Here is a 25,994-nt window from a genome sequence, read left to right on the forward strand (position 1 = left end):
TCCTTCAGAATGGATAGGCAGTGATCCATGAAGGGGATTATCGGTACAGTGGTACCTCGGGTTACATACGCTTCAGGTTACAGACTCCGCTAACCCAGAAATAGTGCTTCAGGTTAAGAACTTCGCTTCAGGATGAGAACAGAAATCGTGCTCCGGCGGCGCGGCAGCAGCAGGAGGCCCCATTAGCTAAAGTGGTGCTTCAGGTTAAGAACAGTTTCAGGTTAAGAACGGACCTCCGGAACGAATTAAGTACTTAACCCGAGGTACCACTGTATATACTATTAATAAATCTTATTTGGGGAGGGAGAGAGGCGGTAAAACCACCTCGATAAGCGGGCCTTTTTTTCATCCTCATGCCTTCTAAAAGAAGCAAGCGCTACTGAATTCCATGGGCCTCCTGCTCCCGGGCTGAAGCGTGCATAGCATTGCAGCTGAGTTGGGGGCCATCTGGCGTCCCTTTCAAACCCGAGCCAGAAACTTTCCGAACTTTTGGCTCTTTGAAAATGTTGGCGTCCGGCGTGGGCGCGCGCGGGTCCCCTCCCCTCCTGCCTCTCTCTCTCGGGCCAATCGGAAGCCGGCAAGTTGATTGGGAGGGAAAGGGGGAGGAGAGAGAGAGAGAGAGAGAGAAGGCAACCTGTCTCCACGTGACACTTTCAAAACCTTCCCCTTTGTCTGAACTGCGGGTCGCTTCTTTGCGATCCTCCGAGTCCGGCGTCGCCTTGCGCGCCCTGGAGTTGGTGGCGCGCTCCGGCGCGTGCGAAGCCGGTGCTTCCCTCCCCCGCGACACGCTCCTGGCGCTGCTTTGCTTGCGATCCCCCCCCCTTCCTCGATCACCCCAAATTGCGGTGGCCCCTCAGATCCTTGCCTCTAGTAGGGATCTATCGCTCCTCGGCCCCCCCCCCATAAAGGCCGATCCCCAGCTGCGGGCGCATGAGAGGCGATCTCTCCCAAAGGGACAGGAGCCCGGGGATTTAGGAAGCCGCGTCTCGGGGGGGCCATGGCCGGCCGCAGAGCAGTGCCCCCGTCGCTGTGGTCCGGGAACGAGAGGCTGCGGATCGGGGAGCGCCTCCAAGCCAGCCTGGCCGGGATCTTCGAGCTGGATCTCCTGCGGGAGACACAAAGGGAGACGGTGGAACGCGCTCTGGAAGGGAGCCGGAGAGATGGCGAGACGCAACAGGTGTGTGTATGTGTGAAAAAGAGAGAGAGAGAGAGAGAGATCTGAGGGGAGGGGGGAGAAAATGGTGGGGAAAGTTTGCTTAAAATGCCCTTTAACTGCCTTTTGCACCAAAGAGTTCAGGGCAGTCTACAAAACTGACAATCCACTAATTCACATAACTTGCGATTCCAAGCCAGCGATGGGTACAGCAAAGTGCAATATTATATATATATATCCCAAAACTTTAAAAAAGGAAGAAAGAATAGGCCGCATATCTTAGAACAAAAGGAAAGCTATGCCAGACTCTTAAATGCTGGCTCCTAGGCTTGCTTACTCAGGAGTAAACTTACAGGCTGGGGTAGATAAGGCCAGGAGGGGCTTAGCTTGCTAGGTTTTCAGTGCAGGCCTTTAAACTGATCTACCCTAAGCCAGTGTGCAAAGGATTGCAATCAGATAGCCCCATCCCAGGCTATCCATTATATATAATTATACTGTATGCATTATATATAATTATGCCACATGTGCCTCAAGGTATGAAATCTGTTGTAGTTGACCCGTTGCAGAGCTACAATTCCCAGCCCAGCACCCTTAAACTACAATTCCAAGTATTCTGGGGGGAGGACTGCTGTAAAGGTATGATGTGTTTGCAGCCAGAGTCCCACTCAGTTCAAAGGCATTTCTGTATCTGATTGCAATGCTGCAGTCCTGCGCACACTTAACTTAGGGGGAAGTGTACCAAGTCGGAGCGTTAGTCTGCATGGTAAACACTGTCAGGCAGCGGCTTAGGGTGTGTGTGTTCAAGTGGGGAGTGACGGGGCAGGATAGCTCAGTCAGTAGAGCATGAGACTCTTAACCTGAGGGTTGTGGGTTTGAGCTTCGTGGTGGGCAAAATATTCGTGCATTACAGGGGTTTCGACTGGATGACCCTTGCAGCCCCTTCCAACTCTGATTCTGCATTCAAGGCAAGATGCTCTTATTGCCGAACTACGACATTTCCCCCACTAAACAGGGCTTTACAGGGTTTGTTTTAAAAGGCTGTTTACGACGAGCTCATTGCCAGACTTGCTTTTTTATTATATTTTGTCTGTTTCGACACACGTGGGAAGGCAGTTTAGGTATTTTCTGGAAAGGCAAAGTGTAAATGATAAATTGCACACAGTGAGACTTGCGTCTGAGTAGACAAAACGTGGGCCTTTGGTGTGATCCAGGGAGGCACTTCTGTGATGGGTTGTGCCTTGACTCTTCAGCCATTCACAGCGGGTAAAATGCATTCGAGTAAAGTTGGCTTTCTAGTTTTGAGGTGGGGGGAGTAGCTTGCTTGCTGGTTGTTGGGCAGTGATACCTTTCGGGGCAAGACTTTGGGGTGGGGTGAGCAGGAGGGGCCCCAAACAAAGTAGAGCACTCCCCATTTTTAAAATTAGCTTTTATATAACAACAACCACCACCAATAACAGAATGAATGTATAAAAGCACACACACACAACATATAAACAAGTACAGAATCCAAAGTATTCCACACATTTCCAAACAATGTACCGGTAAATAACACAAGTTGAAAATACTGAAATTATCCTCTCTCCAGAACTAGCCATGTGCGTGAGGAGGTTTCCTTGCTTGATTGGAACATATTGAATATAGGGAAATCAATCAATAAATTGGTAAAGGATCCTTTTCTGATCGACCTCGAGGCTTCTCAACCACACTGGTAAAATTTTCAGAAATGTAGCCCATTTTGAAGAAAGTGAAATCATCAGACTTAAAGAAGCCCTGTATCCAGTATGTTTAGAGCAGGCATCCCCAACCTGTGGCCCTCCAGATGTTTTGGCCTTCAACTCCCATGATCCTTAGCTAAGAGGACCAGTGGTCAGGGGTGATGGGAATTGTAGTCCAAAACATCTGGAGGGCCGAAGGTTGGGGATGCCTGGTTTAGAGTCTAAAGCTGCTTGGCTGCACCACTGCTGTAAGGATTTTTAGAGTTTTGGGCCTAGGTGGGTCTGATACAGAAATGCACTTCTGTGTGTTGTTGCTTAAAGGACATACTTGAGACCACTTCAGGAAAAGTTACTTACGCCTTAATTTGGGGGTGGGTCGGCAACCTGCTGGGGGCTACTTGTGAGGTGTGGGTGGGGCTACAGGAAAGTCAGAGATTTATGCATTCAGCTCCTCTTCACTTCAGGTAAGCAGGAGGCATTATCGTAGTTGGGAGAGCCATTCCAGTCAGGCAAAGATGCTCAAGGGCTGGTGAAGGACATGGAAGAGTCCCAAGGGCCAGACAGAGAGGCCTAGAGGGCCGCCCCCCCCCCATGCATCAAGTTCCCAACCCTTAGCTTAGCTGAAAGAGATCCAAAGTGTGCCTTGCTGGTTTCATTTGAAAACCTGTCAGTTGACTACAAGAAATCGATTTTTTTTTAAAAAAAAGGTTAGCCTGTTTAAGAACCCTGGGATAGCTCAGCTGATAGAGCATGAGACCCTTAATCTCAGAGTCATGGGTTTGAGCCTCATGTTGGGCAAAATATTCCTGCATTTCTGGGGGTTGGACTAGGTGACTCTCGCCGTCTACAGTTCTATGATTCTATGTTGGGCATAGAGATGTGGTGGTTGCTTTTAAAGAAAAGAACAGTCTAACTTCAGCTGGCAACACCTGTTCATTGCTTAGAGCTTTTTGCAGGGAAACATATTTAGAGATTTATGGTACTTTGCTGAGTTAAAAAACAAAACCTGAGGAAGATTGGTCCCTGCGCCGAGGAGCTTGGGAAGTCAGCAATTGGGGCAGGGTGTATGTCTTGGGGGATAACGGGAGTGGGGTTGATTTGGAGACAGAAAGATTTGGTTTGTATGGTCCAGGTGCCCTGACCTCAGGGAAGGCTGGATTCAGAAGGGCTGTGGCAGAAACTAGGAAGATCAGGCAGGTGTGTGAGCTTGGGGAAGTAAATAAGTAAGACTTGCCGACGTGGCAGATGTTTAATGAATGCAGGAGAGGAGCTCTTGAATAGAGGAACAAGAAGAGAAGGTGTAGGTCTGGGAAGGTTGAAGGAATGGGAACTATAGAAGGGAGCAATGTGTTCACATGATGAGAAGGGGAGAGTCTGTGGCGACGTTTTGGGAAAATGGCGTGATTCTGGCAGGACCCCACGTCTTGTGTGCTGAATCTTGCACAGGGCAGAATGTTTACACCAAATATGTGCAAGGTCAAACTCTTGCATGTTTGTCTGGAATAGGGCCCAGGTTCTGTTGTTGCAACCACACATGTGTTTTGGAATCCGCCCATCGGTATCCACCTGTAATGGTGGCGTCGGCAGCAAGGAATCCACTGTTTATATCCTGAATGGCTAAGCAGGTGGGGGGGGGGTTATTTTTGCTTTTCTGCAATTCATCTTTCCTTGTTCAGAAAGAATTTGCTAGCAGGGGGGAGTTGCTGCATCAAAACTCGGACAGCTGGGCCACCGAGGAAACAGCTGTTATTAACTGCCCAACAAAGGCTGGCATGTTGCTTGAAAGTTAGCATGCTCCTCTTCTGGATTTTCCCTGTACGGAGTTGCCCTACCGGTTTTGCATCAAAGACATACCCAATAACTAGCTTCCCGTTTTATATTGCGTACGAAAAGGTTTCTGCCGAATTGTTAGCTCTGCTTTTTCTCTCTGGTTTTGAGGTGGGGGGGGGTAGCTTGCTTGCTGGTTGTTGGGCAGTGATACCTTTCGGGGCAAGACTTTGGGGTGGGGTGAGCAGGAGGGGCCCCAAACAAAGTAGAGCACCCCCCATTTTTAAAATTAGCTTTTATATAACAACAACCACCACCAATAACAGAATGAATGTATAAAAGCACACACACACACAACATATAAACAAGTACAGAATCCGAAGTATTCCACACATTTCCAAACAATGTACCGGTAAATAACACAAGTTGAAAATACTGAAATTATCCTCTCTCCAGAACTAGCCATGTGCGTGAGGAGGTTTCCTTGCTTGATTGGAACATATTGAATATAGGGAAATCAATCAATAAATTGGTAAAGGATCCTTTTCTGATCGACCTCGAGGCTTCTCAACCACACTGGTAAATTTTTCAGAAATGTAGCCCATTTTGAAGAAAGTGAAATCATCAGACTTAAAGAAGCCCTGTATCCAGTATGTTTAGAGCAGGCATCCCCAACCTGTGGCCCTGCTTTTTCTCTCTGGTCTGAGCAAGGTGTTTCGGGAAGCTTTTGGCAATTTTGGAAAATATTAATTGATTTTTGGTAAATTAGCAGCTGGGCTAGTTGCAGAGAAGAATATGCCAGCACAGAACACCTTGACATTGGTCTGATGAAGCGTTCTGCCTCTCCTGAAAGCTTGCACAAGCTGAGACTACGGCCTGTTGATGAGGCATCTGTATCTATGAATATGCCAGGAAATGTCACTTTCATTTTCTGACTGTTCTCTCTCTCTCTTGAATCATCCTTTCTATTCATGCTTGCCTGCATTCCTCATAATGTTTTGGTGACTACCATAGTCTTTGAACGGGGAACTTTGATCAGCATTGCCAATTGTAAGTGCAAAATTAGGAAGCTGGTGCTCCTTCTGGGATGAATTAAATTGGATAACACAAGAAGCTGTGATAGACCAGGAGATAGTCGTCCCCCCCCCCCGAGTCCAGTGTTTTCCCAAACTTGGGTCTCCAGTTGTTTTTGGACTACAACTCCCATCATTCCTAGTTGGTGGTCAGGGATGATGGGAATTGTAGTTCAAAACCAGATGGAGAGCCAAGTTTGGGAAACACTGATTCTAGTAATTTTATTTTATTTAGTATTTATTTTATATACCGCCCTTCATCGTAAGATCTTGGTGTGGTTCACAAGATAAAAATATAGGATAAAGGCACAAAGAAATAGTTAAGACAAAAGCATATCAAAGCAATAATCGTCTCTCCAACAATAAACTATACTTGCCTGCTCTGATTGATGGCAAGGACAAGAGTGTCATCTTGCAGACAGAGCAGGAGACTGTTGGTACTGAGGCCCCATGCTTACCATGAACTCAAAGCAGCCTTATACCACTATGGTTTCCATAAAGAATCCTGAGGAATGTAATTTAAGGGTGCTGGGAAATGTAGTTCTGCAGGGGATATCCTAATGCAGGCATGGCCAAACTTGGCCCTCCGGATGTTTTGGGACTACAACTCCCATCATCCCTAGCTAACAGGACCAGTGGCCAGGGATGATGGGACTTGTAGTCCCCAAACAGCTGGAGGGCCAAGTTTGGCCATGCCTGTCCTAATGACTCTCAGCATCCTTAACAAACTACACTTCCCATAATTCTCGGGGTGGGAGGGGGACAATGACTGTTAAAGTGGTACTGTATTTGTCTGGTGTGGATTTGCCCCTACGATAGTGCATCTCGCAGGTCTCACCAAGAGGGTCATTTGTTATTAAAATTTAAAAAACAAACTGACTTCTGGGTGTTAGGATGTGGTCAGAGCCTGCCTGTGTCTGGAGTGGAGTGTCTCCTTTGCAAATGAGATCTCTTTTCCTGCAGTCTCGGAATAAAATAAAATAATAATTCAGGGAATCTGGGCTTGAAACAGCACTGGCGAACCCTCTTGGTTTTCCAGGCTCCTCTTTGTCTCACGACGGTAGCAGCTGTTGCTGCAGAGGTCCTCCCTGTGCTGGGAGTCCTGGCAGGTGGGGTTTGCCTTGTGGTTTGGCTCGCCAGCTGTGGGCGTAGGCCGGCCATTCCCCCTGCCTGCGTAGGGTGGGGTGAGAGAGCAGAGCAAAACAAAGCACCTGCTGTTCACCGCGGTGACTTCCTGCTTGGCATATCTGCCACCTGGAGGGGAACAGTGTCTGTCCCTCTCTCCCTCTCCTCCAGCTTCCTTATTTTTGCTCAGATTTGTAGACCTGAACTACCTGACTAGAGTCTCACTGATGCACAATTCTTCTTACCGTCGCTCTGAGTTTCCATTCTTTTCCTGCGTTCAGGAAGACCCTAAATATGTGTTGTCTCGCCCGTTGCAGAACCCTTGTGTGTCTTGCAGGGGATTCTGGGTAGAGCATGCGAAATGCATTCTGGGAAGGGCGCACATGGTTCAAGCAAGGTGCTTGTGCTACAATGAGCTTGCACTAAAGCAAAACCACTTCATTGAAAATCTAATTGTCAGGAGTCAGCACTGCCTCCAGCTTCCTGGGGCTCTTCTAAGTGGAAAAGCCAGGAATTGAACCTGGAAACTTCTGGATGCAAAGCAGATGACCCCCCTCTTCATTGAGCTATGGCTCCTCCTAAACAGCCCATGTAGAGCTGACTCATGTGAGAAACAAAATCGCACACTGACTGCACCGCTTTTAGACTATAGGTGGAGGGGTGTTGCCTGTTTAAATTGGCACCTATTACTACTATTTTTTAATTTCTTTTTTAAAAAAAACTCCAGCTCCCTGAAGAGAAAACATTTGGCATATCAGGACTGAGGCTGCTTCTTCCTGACATGCTATTTTATTTATCTTTTAATATCGGAGTCAGTTTTTTTAATATGGAGGACCTATTATTATTATTATTATTATTATTATTATTATTATTTTCTTTTCTTTTCTGTATTAAGAAAAAACCATAAAGCAGTTTGCAACCTACATTAAAACATCAAATAAAACAATCCAGAATTAAGCATTAGTGAAGAGAGTAAAGTATACAATCAAAGCAACACGATGAACAGGAAATTAAAATATTATCTTAAAGATTTCAAAATGAAATGTTACCAAAAGGTCAACTATAGAATGCACATTTAATGTGGCAGAGTTAACTTTTTTAATGTTATTATCAGGAGCTGTTCGTACCCCCCAGGACCTGTTTGCTCAGTATCGTGGGTCCAGCTTTATGGAACTCCATTGCACTTGAAATCAGACAAGGACCCCTTCCCTGTTGAACTTCCAGCTGCTGCTGCTGCTGAAGACTTTAAAAAAAAATAATCAGCAGGCATAATAACTGAATTCTGATTTTATAGCTCAAACTGATTTTTATCTTTATCCTATTGTTCAGAAACTTTTTACTAAGAGACATTTGAAATTCAGGGGTGTATAAATGGTCAGTAATAAGTGATTGCTTTCCACATAGGTTCCAAGGCAGGGTAGAAAATAAGAGTAAAAGCAGTTACAGCAGGGGAAGCAATAACAGGAGATGAGTTTAAAAGCGATACAAAATGGGATGCCCATGGCAGAGACTTCTTCATCCCGCTGGGAAAGCTGCAGACATGTGTACACACGATGCTGCTTTTTTATACTGACAGACCCCCCAACATTTCTCCGATGAAAATAGAGACATCCCAAGGACGTTCTGGGATCAAATCAGAAACCGGGACGGCGTCTGTAAATCCATGACTGTCCCTAGAAAATAGGGAACGTGGGACCTTCTGCATGCAAAGCAGATGTTCTGTGCACTTAGCTCTTCCATAGACACAGCTTCTATCTTTGCTCAATGGTGTTGTGTGAAGAAGCCTTCTGTTTTTGTTTTATTGCGGGGGGGGGGGGAGAAATGCTAATGGCTTGAAAGTTGGTTTGTCTTTCGAGCCCTCTTCTTTCTCCCTGCTGCATGCCGACACACCCCTCTTAAACAGCTTGCTTCATTTTATGGGAGAACGAGCTCTTGGTCAAATGGACAGATGGCAGCCGCCTGCGGGGAGCTCCACCCGTAGCAGGGAGAGGCCGCTGCGTACACCCAGTGACCTAATCGTGGGCAAACAGCGTTATCTTCCAGGCTAGGCGAGGAAGGGTGGCATGTCAGCCGAGGGTGGCATGAGATTGGGCCTTTGGTCCAGCTAGCTCAGGAATGTCTGCACTGGTTGGCAGAGGCTCTCCCCTGGGTTTGAGGCTGGGAGTCGTCCCCCACATCCTACCTGAGGATAACTAGGGATTGAGCCTGGACCTGCCGTGCTTCGCAAACTTGGGCCTCCATCCTTCCTGCCCAGAATCGAGGGCTGTAGTGAAGTCTGATCAGAACTTTGCATTTATTTATTTTTTTAATTAAATTTTATTAAATGTTACCAAAAAAATGAATAGGAAAAAGAAATAGAAACAATACATAACCATACATAGAAACATTTATCTACACAATTTTCCAGAATGCAGACTAGAAACGAAGAAAGACAAAATAAACAAGAAAAAGAATGAAGAGAAAAAATACTTTTCACAATCAATTATTCAAAATTCATACTTCAAAGATTACAATATATAAATCCTAGTTAAAATATTATAAAAGACTTCCACCACATTCGCCACACGTCTCTTGGTTAACCAACAGAACTTTGCATTTATTTATTATTGCATGTCTATCCCACTTTTTTCTCCAAGGAATTCTCCATCTCATTTAATCCTCACAACCCCCCTGTGAGGTAGGTTTTGGCTGACAGGTGCAAGGTCACCCAGCATGCTTCATGGCTGAATGGGGATTTGAACCCTGGTCTCTTTCTCCCAAGCCCGGACATACTAACCAGTACGCCACACAGTAGTTTTTAAAATACTGTTCTGGCTCTCATCTGTCGGCCTCAGCTCTCCTTATCTCTAAAGTGAGAACAACATCGATCCAGTTCACAAAGTTCTCATGAAGGTAAACAAAAGACTTTTTAAAAAAAAAAAACAGTATAAGGCGGGTTTGCCTGTTTTAAGTCATGCACAAAAAAGGCTGACATTTGCTCAATGTGCGTTTTGTCCGCACAGCACGTTCTTAATTTATGGAATGTGTTGCCGGAACATTTGGTGATAGATACTGGCTTAGCTGGCTTTAAAATCAAAATAAAAGGATTAGAAAACCAGAAAACCAGCGAAGGGCTCCGTCTGCCATTGTCCATTAGCCGGCAAAGACTGGAACCTCCAAGTGCAGGGGGAATATATCTCAGGGAGAGACAGCAAGGGAATGTATTTGCCTTCTTGCCTTGCTTGTGAGCTTCCCACAGAAGCCACTATAGAATTAGGATTTGCTGGTTTAGATGAACCTTGGGTCTGATCGAACACTTTTTCTTACTATTTTTATTTTTGTATTGCATTTATATCCCGCTGCCTTCTCCAATGAGCTCAAAGTGGTCTACATGGTTTTCTCCCTTCTCGCTGAATCCCCACAACAACCCTGTAAGGGAGGTTAGGCTGAGAGGAAGTGAACGACCCCAAGATCACCCAGTGAGCTTTGTTCACTAGGTTCAAGTCCTAGTGAAACACTGCTCTGTGAGAGAGAGAACATGCAGCTCTCCACATGTTTGTGGGCTGCAACTCCCACAAGCCCCAGCCCGACTGCATGACCAGTGGCTGAGGTTCATGGGAGTTGTAGTCCGACAGCACCAGGCGTGCCACAGGTTTCTCCTCATCCCTGCGCTATGTGTAATTATAATAGTGTGGCATTGGTGTTAATGAGACTATCATAATTTCACAAAATTTTATGCTTTGGGGAACAGAAGTTTTTATGGGCAGCTGTAGCTCTGACTGTTTTGGTGGGCTGCTGAATTCTTAGTGAGATATTTCTTTTTAAAGAGCGGATAATCTTCTCCAGCACTTGAAATTCGCCAGGTGAATTTTGCACCTGGCTTCTGGCCACTTTTGACCAATGCAGATGCCTGGGCGCCATTGGTGCCTGACGTCTCCACCATCTGGAGATTCCTGCATGGGGATCCTTGAATCCGGACTGTTTTCACACACAAAAATGCCCCATCCTGTAGAATTCTCTCCATTATATTTTCTCTGCACAATCAGAATGAATTTCAGGAACCAAAACGTTGTATTGAAAAATACAACTTTTGAGCCATCTGGTCCAAAAATGGCAACTAGACATTTTGGTGACTGTAACTCTGGTTTAAGGAGCCATTTGATGCCTAGTTTATACATCTCTGAGTTTCTAACACTGATCTTATATCCCTACTTGAGCCCTTCTTCTCAGCAGGCTTTTTGGAATAATAAATACAATTCTATAATTGATTATTATTCCTGAGTGAACCATATAACCAAAATGTTATAGCAGTCTCGAAACAAGCATTTGGGTTGTTTCTTTATTAGTGAATGTTAAATTTCAATTTAAAAATGGCGTAAACACACAAAAGAGAGTCTTCTTTGCAACAGTTTCCTTCTTGAGAATTACCGTACAAGCGTGTCTGGCCTTCACAGAGGTGTCAGGGCTGTCATCATCTGAGGCCTTTCTCTGTGTGCCTACTCCAAGGGAGGTCCAGAGGGTGGCAAAACCAAAGTGGGCCTTTTCAGTGGTGGCTCCCCACTTGTGGAATGCCCACCCTGGGGAGGCTCGCCCGGTGCCATCTTTACATATCTTTTTCGCCAGGTTTTTGGCTTCTAATCACTTGCAGCCTCCTTGAGCTGGCAGGATGTTTTAAACCCACCTTCTGAAAGCAAGACTGCCGTTTGGATTTTGTCTTCGTTTTCTCTTAAACGCTGGTTTCAATGTGCAAATTTGTATAATGTCAGTCACATTAACTTGATTTTTTTGGGGGGGAAAGAGGCAACCAAAAATTTGATGCAGAAAACAAAACATTGCATCTCGCTCCACTCTCCGGATTTGGGGGTGGTAATGAATTAATGTGGACAAAATGGCAGCCCCAACCTGGGCCCTGTTAGCTTTGGGGGCCCAAGCCCAGAGGAACGGCTGCTTCCCTCTGCCAGCCACACACGCCATGCACCCGCCACATGGCACGTGCGTCCGGCCGTCTCGCTTGCCATTTCAATGGGTAGCCAGGAGGCCCCAAGACAATGGTGACAGCTGCATGGCTTTAGGAAAAGAAAGAGGAGGAGGATAGACCACCCCCCTTCTCCTGTTCATGTTTCATTCCTGCTGGCTCAGCAAATGGGACTCTTCCCCGCTCCCCCTTTCCTTGCGTGAAGCAGCTGTCTTAACTGTTGTGGGGTGGGGAGGGGGGAAACTCCGTAGGCATGTTGCAACTTTTACCCCTCCAACGCCCCACGGAGATCAATAAATCTTGGAATCTGGCCCAGGTGCAGTCTGGAGGGACAGGCAGGGTGGGTTAGGAGATAAGCCGCAGCATGTTTGCTTCCTCTTGGCTTTCCGCACCAGTTAATACCTTCAGTTTTGGAGTCAGGCCTTGCTGTCAGCCTGCCTTTGGAACCTAAGATTTGGAAGGGACCCCCCCCCCCAGGGGTCATCTGGTCCGATTCCCTGCAGTGCAGGAGTTGCAGGTGAAGAATCCCTGACAGGTGGCCATCCAAATGAGCACACTGTAAATAAAATGTCTTAAGAGTTTACAGAGAACTGTGTAGGGTGCCAGCCATGCCCTGTTTCAGGATACTCCATTCCATTGTTCACCCTGCCCAGGTCCACCCAGTGAGCTTTGTTGCTGAATGGAGACTCTGTGCCCAGCTGAGCATTCTCAGCTGCCTTTTAAGCTACTTTGGGGTTTCCCCCTTCCCCTAGGGTGCTTTTTTAATCTAAAGATTTGTTTCTACTTTGAGAAACCTTGGGGTTTCCCCAAGCCTGCTGCTATCTGTCTCTCCCCCCCCTCCTTTTTTTATTTTTGCAAAAGTCACACTTTTTTTGACTATGTAAGCATTAGCTGATAGCGAATGAGTTTACTCTTACTATAGGGTTCAGTCCCTGCCACAGATGGGCCCAAAGTTTGATTTGCTGTAGGACAACTTCTTATACAGGTGGCAGCCATTTTGTGTGCGGGTTCTGTACCTGGCCCCTGAACGTGTCTGCGGTACGCGCATAAGCCCACCATGTTCTGCCCCTGTTCCGCCCTCCTCCAGATCCAAAACAACCTATTTGTCGGCAGTCGCGCGTCAATCGGACACGCACTGTAGCCTTATGAGGCTTTGCCCTCGGGTTGGAAAAATATTGCGCCTGGGAAAGGGAAGTGGGAGTCAACAGACACTCAAGGAACAGTTGCAGAGAAAAGGCTTTTATTTCTACCATCCATGAACTGGTAGAAGGAGCAAGTGTGAAAAGTCACAAAAAGCATGCACGAAATTCACAGTCATGTGCACAAGCATATATACCCCTTTCCAGTTCCCTCCTCCTTTCTCCTCCCTCAGGAGTCCCTCTGAGCATGAACAGAAAGCTGTCTTGGGACTATTGGACTCTTCCCAGAAAGGGGTTTCAGAGTGTTCAGATATGTTTCAATCTCTTGTTCTGGCATGGTTCCCGGACAGAATGTAAGTTGCAATGTGGTTCTTTAGCAAGGCCAGAAGGCATCAGAAAGGCCTGAGAAACAATGGACTGTGTTCCCTACCTTTGTTGCAATCTTTTTAGTTACAGCAAGCGGAATGTTTCTGATGCTTAGCTCATGCCTTTTAGCTGCTGAGAAAAATGATTTTGAAAAGCTTTGAGAAGCTTTGAGCCTGCTTTGGGGGGTGACTTCAGGCCTAGGTGGGGTCAGCTGTCCTCACCTCCCTTCAGCACAAAATGGTTGCCGCCTGTATTCCTATGAGACCGCTTTAAACAGTCATGGCTTCTCCCCAAGGAATCCTGGGAACTGGAGCTGGTTGAGAGTGCTGAGAGTTGTTAAAAGCCCCTCAATTCTCCTCATTGAGCTCTGATTTGATCCTTGGAAGACTGTGAGAGGAACAGAGACTTCCTACCAACTCTCAGCACCCTTAACAAACGGCACTTCCCAGAATTATTTGGGGGAAGCCATGATTCTCTCAAGCGGTAGCATAGAGGGTGACTGGCGAGGAAGATTGGCCTCTGTTATCGCAGGCCTGCTGTCGTGTGGTGGTGGTGGGAGACGTTCCAGCGTGGGGCTTAGCGAGGGGCCCCCGAAAAGCCTGAGGGTGGTTAGCTGGCTTTTGCAAAATGGGATTAGACAAATCCAATGAAGGGACACATCTGTCAGTCGCAAGATAAAAGCATCAGAAACCTCTGTGTACAAAGCGTGGGGCTCCTTCCTTCTATTTCCGCTCTCTGGGAGAAGAGTTCCATTCCTTCCGTAGCGAAAAATTAGCACCGCACAAAAGAGAAGGATCAACCTTGAGGTTTACAAATGCTTAAAAATACTGAAGGGAGAGACCCTTAAATGTGGGGGGAACAGGCAAAGATAGACCCTCGAGGGCTCGACTGGAGGGGGGCAGGACTGAAACCCAGGTGGACAAGAGAATGGGATGGCTGAAGGAAGTGGCGCGAAGAATGAGGTTCCGTTCTGCATTTTTCGTATTTATCTGAATAGGTCATGTCCTGGCTCACACCTGCAGACAGAAGCGGGTGTTGCTCATAGACATCGGTGGAGAAATCCAAGAGCCCAGTGTGGCCTAGTGGTTAGAGTGTCAGACTAGGACTTTGGAGAGAGACCAGAGTTCGAATCCCCACTCAGCGATGAAGCTCACTGGGTGACCTTGGGCCAGGGCCTAACCCGACCTCACAGGAGAAAATGTGGAGGATTGTACCGCCGACCTTCTGATTGGCAAGAGGCTCAATGGTTTAGACCACAGTGCCACCCATGTCTCTCACATATCTGGGTAGGCCTGCTTAAATTAAAAAAACACAGTACAACAAAGATGTCTGCCTAATTTCAATGGGCAGGGAGTTCCAGGTCGCAGGTGCTGCCATGCTGGAAAATTGATACCTTATGAGTGTGGAATGGAGATCATGTAGCACTTGCGAAAGAGCCAGCTGCGCAAATCGAAGTGGTCAAGTGGGTATGTATGATAATAGCAAAACTTTGAGTTTGGCCTGATAATAAAACCAGCAGCCGTTTCTTTTTTCCTCTGCTGTTCTGTCTCACAAAACCCTTGCTTGTCCCCGCCCCCACCGCAAAAAACAGGAGGACCAAAGCAGCCTGGGCGATAACCGACTGCCCACCACCACTAAGCTGGACCGGAGCAAATCTGAGGACCTGCTGGGGACCGCAAAGGAGCCTCGCACCTACAGCTCATCAGAGAACATTGAGGCAGACCCCGGGGTGCTCCATGCTCACATGGGGGACAGATCGGAGAAGGGATGCCTTGGGTTGCGGATGGTCAGCGAGCAACTCCTTTCCTCCAAGAAAGCTGGAGTCAATGGGGGAGAGACCCAAGAAATCTTGGAGGCAGACTCCAGGCCCAGCTCAGGTATGCCTGCTCCAGGTTCAGCGAGGAGGAATCTACCTGCCTGGTAGATTGTTTTATTTATTTGTATTGTAAATTTAACAGAAAAAAAGAAAGAAAATGCAGACAGCTGGCTCACATCAGCAATAATTGTCCCTCAGTTTTGATTTAAATGTTTATATTAATATAGGCAGTTCATGTGTCCAAATAGCTATCAAAACAAGACTGATGAATGCAGTATATATGTTCAAATGTAGAAAGGGCAGTTGGTTAGAGCATGGTGCTTATTATTATGAACCTTTTAGTCTTGAGATATAAAGGTTATATTCAGTTAGTAGGCCCATTGAATTTAATGAACATGTTAATCATGTCTGTTAACTTCTATAGTTCTGCTCTGAGTAGAAATAGTATTTGGACACAACCCTAAGTCTCTGCAACCAGAAGGGGTGCAGGATCCACCTCCATTGTCCCATCTGTTAAGTCCTTGCACCAGAGCAATGGAATGGAAAAGTGCGTGGATATCTGAAAATATTAAGAATTTTTCCGAAACAAAGCTAATGCAAACAATATTTTCTGACCAAAAAGAAGACTCCCCCTCCACTAGACACAGCCACAACATGCACCTCAAAGATTCATTTATGAGCATTGCATCCCTATATCTCCACAAATACTTCGCTTCCTAGTCTCACAGGTCGCAATCCCTACAACACACCGGTCCTTCTCCCAGAAAACATCTGATCCCCTTTCTTTAAATCTGATTAAACGTCCATCCAGAGTGCTGCACTATCTAATTTTTATTGAAAACGTAAAAGACAAGGCTGCAAACAATAAATAACACACACATAGGAGGAATGCCCAGAATTGCAGCAAAGTAAAAATAAATAAAATATAGAACAAAAATAAGGGGTTAGTCTGATTTGTTCTGCCTCTCTTCCCAAGTTTCATAGTGTGCAGCATAGAGTTCCCAAGATACCAGTCACTGATCTTGAGTGTCAAAACTTTTAGCTATTAAGAGATCCATAAATGTGTATTTCTGGCTGGATAAACCGTGGCTTTTCTTGATTTCCCTCTGTGTAAACAAGACTTTTTGTGTTTGCTTTTTGGACATGTGGCCAGATTTTTGCCACCTCAGATTTCCACCATGGCTAAAGCACTGCATTTTCTTTCTCTGTGTTTTCCAGGGTTTTACGAAACGAGTGAGATGGGCTCCCTGTCTGATTCCTGTGCCTCCGTCCACAGCGATGGGCCTGGGGGTTCCCGCTGCAGCATTGGCTCCCTCTCCCACTTGCCAGGCCTGCGGGAGGCCACCTTCTCCCGCCCGCGCTCTACCGACGAGGCTGCTGTCCGCCTCCTAGACCTCCAGCTGCAGCGTCTCACCTTGGCAAACGCCTCTGGCGTGGACAGCAGGAGGCCTGTGTCGACAGGTGAGGCGCGCTTGCATGAACAGGGAATCTCAGGCTTTGCAGATGGCTGTGTGCTTGAGCCTGTCTCCTCTGTTCCAACCAAGAGAGGAGTTAAAAGGGAGGAATGAGGGAGAGTACAACAAAGAACACAGACTGGGCTGCACATGTCTGGGGCAAGAGCGTAGCTCAGTTGTAGGGCACCTGTTTTGCATGTGGAAGGTCCCAGGTTCAATCCCTGGCATCTCCAGGTAGGGCTAGAATAAACTGAGACCACGTTTATACTGTACAGATAGAGCAATTTGATACACAGTCCTTTGGAGGAATAGCTTGGCTTTCCCCCAAAGAATTCTGGGAGCTGAAGTTTGTGAAGGGTGTAGAGAGTTGTTAGGAGGTCCCTGTTCCCCACACAAAGCTCCCTTGGAAAATGGTTAAACCATTCTGGGGATTGTGGCTCTGTGAAGGGAATAGGGATGTGGGTGGCGCTGTGGGTTAAACCACAGAGCCTAGGACTTGCTGATCAGAAGGTTGGCAGTTTGAATCCCCGCGACGAGGTGAGCTCCCATTGCTCGGTCCCAGCTCCTGCCAACCTAGCAGTTTGGAAGCACGTCAAAGTGCAAGTAGATAAATAGGTACCACTCCGGCGGGAATGGTAAATGGCATTTCCGTGCACTGCTCTGGTTCGCCAGAAGCAGCTTAGTCATGCTGGCCACATGACCCAGAAGCTGTACGCCGGCTCCCTCAGCCAATAAAGCGAGATGAGTGCCGCAACCCCAGAGTCGGCCACGACTGGACCTAATGGGGGGAAGTTTTCCTCTTTATTATTACTTCCTTTTTGAAGCACCTTTAATGGTTTATGAAGATCATTAATAAGGCAGACCCTGTTCTCAGTCTTATAATAACTGAAAAGACATGACACACAAGGAAAAAGGGGAGGAGGAAGAAAGCAAACTCAACTCAGGTGTTAGGTTTTAGTTACGAGATGGCACCTGACCCCCAGGGCAACTGGACTCTGCTGCCATGGGCTGCAAAAACAGATTTGTGCCGCCCCAAAATATCATCTTTTAAATTTGTTTTACTCCATCAGCCCCGGCCAGCAATTCAGATGTTGCTGAATGACTACAGATTCCCCATCCCTGTTTTATGCCCATGTGAGTTCAAAGAATTACTGAACATGGGCAATACCCAATACTAGGTCTTCTGACAATAGACCCATTGAAATTGATAGGTATGACTACGCGAAGAACATTAATAGCAATGGGTCTGCAGTGAGTCTAACTTAGCTGGCTACAACCAGGTAGCTTCTGCCTGCCTTGAATCCCTGTTAAAGAGACAGTCCATCTTCTACCTTGCCCAGCCTACGGTCGTTGGTTCCTGTTACCCATAAGTCCCTTGTCTTCCCTTACTGCAGGTGACCTTGAATTCCTCTTGGGCCTCGGAGACTTGTCCCTCCCACTCCCAAAGAACCCGAGTCTCCAGCTGCTGCAGTACAAGTCGGACCTTGTCTCCCGGAACACCAACGAGATCTACCACTACCCGAGCCCCTTGCATGCCGTGGCTCTCCAGAGCCCCCTCTTCACCAGCAGCCTCTCCCAGAGCTCGTCTCAGGAGGATCTGGATGAGGGACCCCTGGAGCAGCCTGGCACCAGCTCCCCAAAGAGAGTGGCCGCGTGCTCCAAGGAGCAGCAGAGAGCCCGGTTAGACCAGTACGTGGCCAAATTGGTGCTGCGTTACAAGTGCCGCTCAGCAGCCAGCAGGCCGGAGTCTGGATACCTGGCGGGGAATCAGAAGAGCTTGTCAATGTCCTCCGTCTGCAGTTCTGTCCTGGGTGCCAGCCAGCTCCTGGCACCAGCGCCCGGGTGGAAGATCCGGCGGCGCATCTCTACCTGCTCGCATCTGCGTTCTCCAGAAGGTTCCGAAGGGGCACGGGACTCGCGGGTTTTGGACAGCCAAGGGGATTTCACTCCGTTTCTGGAGATCGCCTCAGTCCAGTCCAGCGCCACCAACCTCGTGAAGGCTACCGAGCCGTCGGTGGTGTCCCTGCCTGATCCTCTCCCGTCATATCCAGAACCTTCCGTCATCCCATACCCAAATAAGCAACATGGCAGATCGGAGAGAGAGGTCCTGGGCTGGGTCAACGTGGCCCGTTGTCATGTTGTCCAGGCCGAGGCTCCCTTCAGAAAGGAGGCCTCGATGCCGCAGGCCGCTATAAACTTTGACAGGCTGTACAAAGGCAAACATGCCTCGCGGGAGTTGGTGAAAGCAGCCGAGAGGCAGGAGAAGCCGGCCGAGAGGAGCTGGCTGAGCCCCCGGGAACTGCTACGCAGGCTGAGCCTTCGCCGTAGGCCGTCTGCTCGCATGGGGAGCAGGGCCCGTGCCAGCTCGGAAATCAATGTCCACGCGGCCGCGAGGCTGGGTTGCCACAGTGACCCACAAGCCAGCAGAGGCAAAGCAGTCAAGCCGAAATGGACATCGGTCTTGGAGATTTCCAGCAAAGCCCCCGGCCGGCAGCGGCTGAAAGCCGGCACCTTCCACCCGCCCCAAGTGCTGAACCGCCACCTTGCCTTTTCCTCTGACTCGCCAACATCGTTTTGCTTCCTGGGCAGCAGCCATCTTGACCTGCCGCCTCGGCAGCGGGCCGGACTTGCCGGCGGCAGCCTTGGAGAGGTGGACGCCACAAGCGCCGTCAGCCTGAACGGAGACTGGATCCTCCATCAGCTCGGGGACAGGTGGCCCCGCACTGCGGCCACGTTGGACTCTGCCGACTTGCCAGTCCGCAGCTTCAAGCTCCGGCGCAGCCGCTCCTTCAAGGAGCTCAAGAAAATGATGTCACGCTCCTTCAAGGGGTCCAGGACCACCAAGTGACTCTTTCCTCCGCCCCAAAAGGGCTATAAGATGTGTTGGGTGGGTGAGTGAAAAAAAGTGAGTAAAAAGTGAAGAAGCTTCTTAAGCATTTTTGAGGCTTCTTGATTGACCTTCCTAGACAAGCTTCCCCATCCCCTTGGACAACGGGGGTTGTCTCCCAAGTTTTTTCCGCACCCTTATTGCTACATACATCCTTAAATTTGGACATTAACTCTTTATGCCTCAGGATTTCTCCCTGGCCTAAACAAAGAACCAAAGATGGACATGGAACTCCAGGTCTCCTTCGATAATGTTTTCCTAAGAATGAATTGAGGGGCCTTGAAGCCGCCTCACCTAACCCTGGTGGCGGCTGTTGCCCATTGGGACTGATAGGGTGGCAGGCGGGGAGCCCCACAGTAGGTGGCGCCAGAGAGCCAGTGGCAGGCAGAAGCAACACATTCTCGTTTTTTTGTCCCCCAAGCCCCCTGCTGAGTTGTAAAAGGGGCAGCGCAGAGACTGAGGAAAATGGCAGGCAGTGCCACCTCCTGGCCTGGATGTAACAAGGCAGGCGGGTGGGGGCTGGCTAGGGGCAGACTGAGGTTAGTGGGGCAGCATTGCCTCCGCCCTCATATACCCGCTTCCACTGAAACCCTTGAGTTATGGTAATCACGCAGCCTAGCCAATATGAGGGTCAGAGATATGCTGAATCTTCTACCCCCAATGTCCTTTAAAAGTTTTGCCTTGCCTTGGGTTCCCACCCACCACAAATATGGTAGGGGAAGCACACAGATCTCCATAAGTATTTTTATTATTATTTTAGGATCCAGGCCATGCCTTATATCCCTGGGCAATTACTGAGGTATTTGAGGAGGAGGAGGGCGCTTTTCATGGTTCCCCGTGGCTCAGACACACGATTCGTATTGTGGTTCGACCACCCTCTCTCCCTGTTGAACTCCCAGCGCTTGGTGACAACTTTTTCTGTTTCAGCACACAGTTTGCGAGGGGGTTCCCCAGCCCCGTGATTCTGTGGTTAATTTTAACTTCCTTTATGTTCTTATCTCTCTTGTACAACGCTTAGAAAAGGCAGCATGTAAATTATTTAAATAAATAAAATGTGCAGCCTGTCCTGAGGAACTCACAGCCTGCCCAACAAAGTCATTCCCTGACCACCATCCACCAACGTCTTGGAATTTTCTTCTTGGCAGTTCGAAGCAGGTGGTGAAAACCAAAGAGGGGTTTGGCGGGGTCCATTGTGTGTCCCTGGTGGGGAGGGAGCTGTGTTAACAGCTTGCAAATCGTGATTTTGAATTGGTATTAATTAGCCTTTTCTTCAAGGTTTTATATTGACTTCCTTTTCCAGTAAGGGTATAATGCAGAGTTGTGGCACTTTGGATTCCAATGGACTACAGTTCTCATATCACTACCCAATGTGGTGTCGTGGTTAGAGTATCGGATTAAGACCTGGGAGAGCAGGATTCGAATCCCCACTCAACCGTTGAACTCACTGGGTGATCTTGGGCCAGTCACTGCCTTAGTCAGCCTAACCTACCTCACAGGGTTGTTGTGGGGATTCAATGAGGAGGGGGGAGTATCTTGTACTTGAGCTCCTTGGAGAAAAAAATTGATATACAGTGGTACCTCGGGTTACAGACACTTCAGGTTACAGACGCTTCAGGTTACAGACTCCGCTAACCCAGAAATAGTACCTTGGGTTAAGAACTTTGCTTCAGGATGAGAACAGAAATTGCAGTGCTAAAGTGGTGCTTCAGGTTAAGAACAGTTTCAGGTTAAGAATGGACCTCCGGAACGAATTAAGTTCTTAACCCGAGGTACCACTGTAATGAAATAAATGAAATAAGTAAGCTTTCGGTAGTCGGGCCCAGTGGTCAGGGGCCTGAAGTTCAGCAGCATCAGGCAGGCCACAGCGCGTGCCCCCCCATTCCTAGTGCAAGCTAACCCTGCACAGGGAAGGCCTTCACCCCCCCAATTCTTCATTTTGGCCCCCAAAGGCTTCCAAAAGCCTTCCTAGATATTTCTGTCTTGTACCGCTGCCACCTTTAAAGGGAGGGGGTGGCTGTGCTCCTGTCTGCCTCCCTCCCCCCCCCCCAACTTTAATTAAAATGGGTGAGTAGCCTTTGGCAGCCTGGATGTTTCTGAACTACAGCTCCCATCTGCCCTAGCAAGAATGGCCAACAAAGATGGAGATTGTAGTTCAGCAACATCGGGAGGGCCAAGTCTCCCCACAGCAGGCTCAAAACGAGGTAGCTTTTTTTAACGTCATCCTTTTGTTTTTATCCGTCTTGCTCTTTGAAACTGTGAACCTTATTTCCCCACTACATGTAAATGTTAAGATCAAGATAGAAAATAAAAACGAGCATTTTGAAATGAGGCGTCTTGCTTGGTCTTGGGAACGTGGGATGAACGGAGTGTGTGGAGATTTACGGATGAAGCATTATTACAAAGTCTTGCAGCAGCTGAGTATATATGCCAGTATGTTTTCTGTCCATATATATCTATAACTCTTTACTGACTGTGACTGTCCTGAAGGAACCCTGTACACAGGATAAAAAGCTCCCCTTTCATCCTCAGGTGGTTGTAGGTTACTGGAGATGGGTCTATCCTGCATAAATAGTAGACTTTGACACTCCTGCACCATTGGAACATTGCCCCATTGATTTCCAGAGAATAATGTGCCCTTCAGACAGTGAAAGTCCCCTATCCCTGGTATCTATGATCACACCTCACATATTTCAACTGCAACACTTTGCAATGCACACTGGAGAGAGGTGTGTTCCCACCAAGCCCTGGGTTGTAAAATGGATTGGGGAAAGGAGGGGGGGTGCCAGATTATCCCTCCTATAATTAATCCCTCCCCGCTCAGTGCCTAGAAGCAGGTAGGATATAGCAAGTTGGTTTCTCCTGCCTTCCAGGCACACATTTTTGCCTCCTCGACGCCGGTGCTCCTGGTTATGCCTTGAAAAGGCTGAGCAAATTGCTGTTTACGGCGTGCCTCCTGGCACCGCGTAGCTAATAATAGTAATTAAGGAGGCTGCAAGACGGTGGGGGATGGGGTTCGGCAAGCCGGAGCTTGTTCTCTGGTCCTGCCGCAGCCTTCCAACCCAGAACATGCATTTTCCAGCAACAGAAAAACCCCATCAAATAGCTTGAGTGGCTCAAAGCAGTTTGCATGCATTGTCTCAGTAATCCTTAACCAACACCCTGGAAGCACCGTATTTTTCGCTCCATAAGATGCACCTGACCATAAGATGCACCTAGTTTTTAGAGGAGGAAAACAAGAAAAAAAATTCTCAACGAAACAGTGGATGTTTGATTTTTGTGGTTCAGGCTGTGGCCACAGACATGATATGTGATTTGACAGTTTGGGGTGACCCAATGCAAAAATCCTGAGGATCCATGTGCTTTTACCTTCCTCCTCCCAGGCAGCCTCCTTTATCTCTAGAGTCCCTTATCTCCCTCCCGATCCCTTGCCGATCAGCTGCTCAGCGGCTTTGTTTCAACACCCCCTTCCCTCTTGTTTGCCTTAGTGTCTTTTCCTTAGCTGGAGCAGTTTTTTGCTCCTCCTTTTCTTCTAATTTCTCTCCTCATTGCCTTAATCTTCCTGTCTCCTCTCCTTGCAAGTTCGCTGTCTTTACCTCCCCCTCCCAGGCAGCCTCCTTTATCACTAGAGTTCCTTATCTCCCCTCCTGATCGCTTACTGATAGCTGCTCAGTGGCTTTGTTTCAATACCCCCTTCCCTATTTCTAAAAAAAAAAAGCACGATCTGCTTTTTGCCCCTGGGCAATTCGGCTCCAGGGACCACACATTCGCCCCATAAGACGCACATACATTTCCCCTTATTTTTTAGGAGGAAAAAAGTGCGTCTTATGGAGCAAAAAATACGGTGATATTATTCCCCACCACCACCATAATGCAGATCCGGAAGACCGAGGCTGAGAGTGAGTGACTCATCTATGGACACGTAGTGAGTCAGTGGCAGAGGTGAAATTTGAACTGGGGCCTTTCTGAAGTGCGGGTGTATATTTAAAGTGTTATTTCCCACCCTCGGAGAACCTTGGGAGTTGCAGTTTTTGATAAGGGGGCTGGGAGTTATAGAAAGCTGCAGTCGCCAGGGTTCTTTTGTCCGGGGGTGGGGTTAACTTTAAAAGTAAGGTTTAGTATGAAGCGTTAGCCATTATATTGCATCAGGAAAGGTTCACCAGGTAGAAACTTGCTTCCTATCAGGTGGATTATGAGGCAGAGAAGCAGTATAAGGTGAGAGTGGGTTTTGAGGCAGAACAGGCTGCACCATTAGGAAGGGAGAGGCAGCCCACATGGTCTTAAAGGACAGCAAATAATAAACTACAGTGGTGCCTTGGTTCTCAAACTCCGAAAACCCAGAAGTAAGTGTTCCGGTTTTCGAACAATTTTTGGAAGCTGAACGTCCAATGTGGTTGTCGGCTATTGTTTCCAGGGCGCCTGCACCAATCAGAAGCTGTGCCTTGGTTTTCGAACATTTCGGAAGTCAAACGGACTTCCAGAACTGATTAAGTTTGGTGCTTTTGTTTTTGCTATTTTGCATTTTTGTTTTTGAGGCTTTTTCGATTAATTTGTTTTTGTGACTCTGTGGAACCCAGTTCAGCTACTGATTTATTGATTGTGTGACTGTGGAAATGGATAAAAGTCCCCCATCCAAACAATGACTATCATCAGTGCAAGGAAGAAAAAGATTAAATTTTCATGTTTATCATCTACAATACTGTCTCATTTATTTTATAGTACAGTACATTGATAATTGCTTTTATTTTATGGCTCAGTGGTCTTGTTAGATAGTAAAATTCATGTTAAACTGCTATTGTTTTTTTAGGGGTTGTTTTTTAAAAGTCTGGAACGGATTAATTCATTTTGCATTACTTTCTATGGGAAAGCATGCCTTGGTTTTGGAACGGACTTCCGGAACGGATTAAGTTTGAGAACCAAGGTACCACTGTACTTAGTTCAGGCACATGGGTTCTTGTTTGGTGTCTTGCCTTTTATAACTAACCCTTTTACCCCCACCCAACATTACCAGATCCACAGTTGTGGCTGGATAGAGGCAGAGGCAGACAAAACAGGGTGGCTGAGGGGCAGAACGGATTACTCCTTGCTGTATAAGCTATAAGCCATACACCTCGTGACCCCCAAACACAGAAAAGTCTACATCTGAGTGACTGAATTATTGCATATTTTCCTTCCACCTCAGGGTGTACAGTGTACACGGTTCTTCTCTCTCTCATTTAATCCCTGCACAACAACCCTGTGAGGTAGGTTAGGCTAAGAGACAGTGACTGGCCCAAGGCCGCCCCATGAGCTTCCTAGCCAAATGGGGTCTTGAACCCTCTCTTCTGGTCTCAGTCCGACACTAACCACTACACCACACTGCCTTTTGACTACCCACTGACTAGTTTGGTGGTTCTAACAAGCCCAGTTTAGAAAACAAACACACTTTTTGCTGTGTACACACTACATTTAATTTGTACACACCCAGAGCACCCTAGGAACTATTTTGCGAAGACTGCTGGGAATTGTAGTTCTGTGAGGGGTAAACTACAGTTCCCAGATTTTTGGGGGGTGGGGTGGGGAGATGTATGGTGTGTATACAGCCATAGTTAATCGTTTAGAAAGCAGAAACTTCTAATCAATAACCTATTAATCTCCCAGGAGATCCTGCTCAATCTTCTGCCTGCCTTCGATTTAGTTCATTGTTATATTTTTGTCACGTACTGTATATGAGGAGACAGAAGGCATTTGCTTCCGCCCCCTGGCCTAAAATGTCATACCCAGGCCTCCTTAAGACAGCTATTTTAATCAATGGAATTTGTTAATAAGAAGCCCGTATCTGCTTAGGAATGTCTTCAGTCATTATTCAGGGTCTTAAGCAGTGTTTAATCCCCCAGGAAAAGGGATTGATTGTTAAACCACTGTGAGAATTGTAGCTCTGTAAAAGGAGCAGGGGTCTTCTAACAACTCTCCGTACCCTTAACAAACTACACCTTCCAGGTTTCATTGTGGGTGTGTGGGTGTGAGGGTTGCCATATTTCAAAAAGTGAAAATCCGGACACAAAAGTTGTTGAGCTTTTATTGGCAAAGTTGTTGAGCTTTTCTCACTATTCTCCCCAGTTGCCTTAATAAAATTTTATTTTAATAAAATTATAATCGTGGAGATCTGTGCATATAACAGTTTATCTACTGCACCTTGGCAAAACAGCCAAATACTGCTGAGCAGTACACACCCTGAACCGATCACATACATACGTAGATACATAATTTTATTTATATGCCGCCTTTCAAACAATGCTGAAGGTGGCTTTCAACATGAAGGAATGCAGAACAATGACATAGCAAAGTAGTCATAATGCATACCCTTCCATCATTCTGCTGACCACAATCTCTCATGTTTTTAAATATGTTACATGTTTTTAAATATGTTTTAATATGTTTACTTTGTCGCTTTTGTGTTTGCTGCCCTGGGTTTTAAGAGGAAGAGGGGGTTAAATAAATAAACTTTGGGCCCCTCTTCAATTACCATATTTTTCCATCAATAAGACGCCAGCATGTATAAGACGACC

At 47.2% G+C, this 25,994-nt stretch overlaps 1 protein-coding gene across 1 annotated transcript; it reads left to right on the forward strand.

Annotated features, from left to right (window-relative positions):
- Positions 1 to 275: 275 nt before the first annotated feature.
- On the forward strand, positions 276 to 21,774 carry LOC310833196 (uncharacterized protein). The gene is made up of 4 exons (XM_083715672.1): positions 276 to 1,177; positions 14,884 to 15,169; positions 16,327 to 16,569; positions 17,957 to 21,774. The coding sequence occupies exons 1-4, from the start codon at positions 998 to 1,000 to the stop codon at positions 19,408 to 19,410; spliced, it is 2,163 nt and encodes a 720-aa protein (XP_083571798.1). The 5' UTR covers positions 276 to 997; the 3' UTR covers positions 19,411 to 21,774.
- The last annotated feature ends 4,220 nt before the right edge of the window (positions 21,775 to 25,994 follow it).

This window comes from Podarcis gaigeae, assembly GCF_964106915.1.
Source record: "Podarcis gaigeae genome assembly, chromosome: 16".
NCBI lineage: Eukaryota > Metazoa > Chordata > Lepidosauria > Squamata > Lacertidae > Podarcis > Podarcis gaigeae.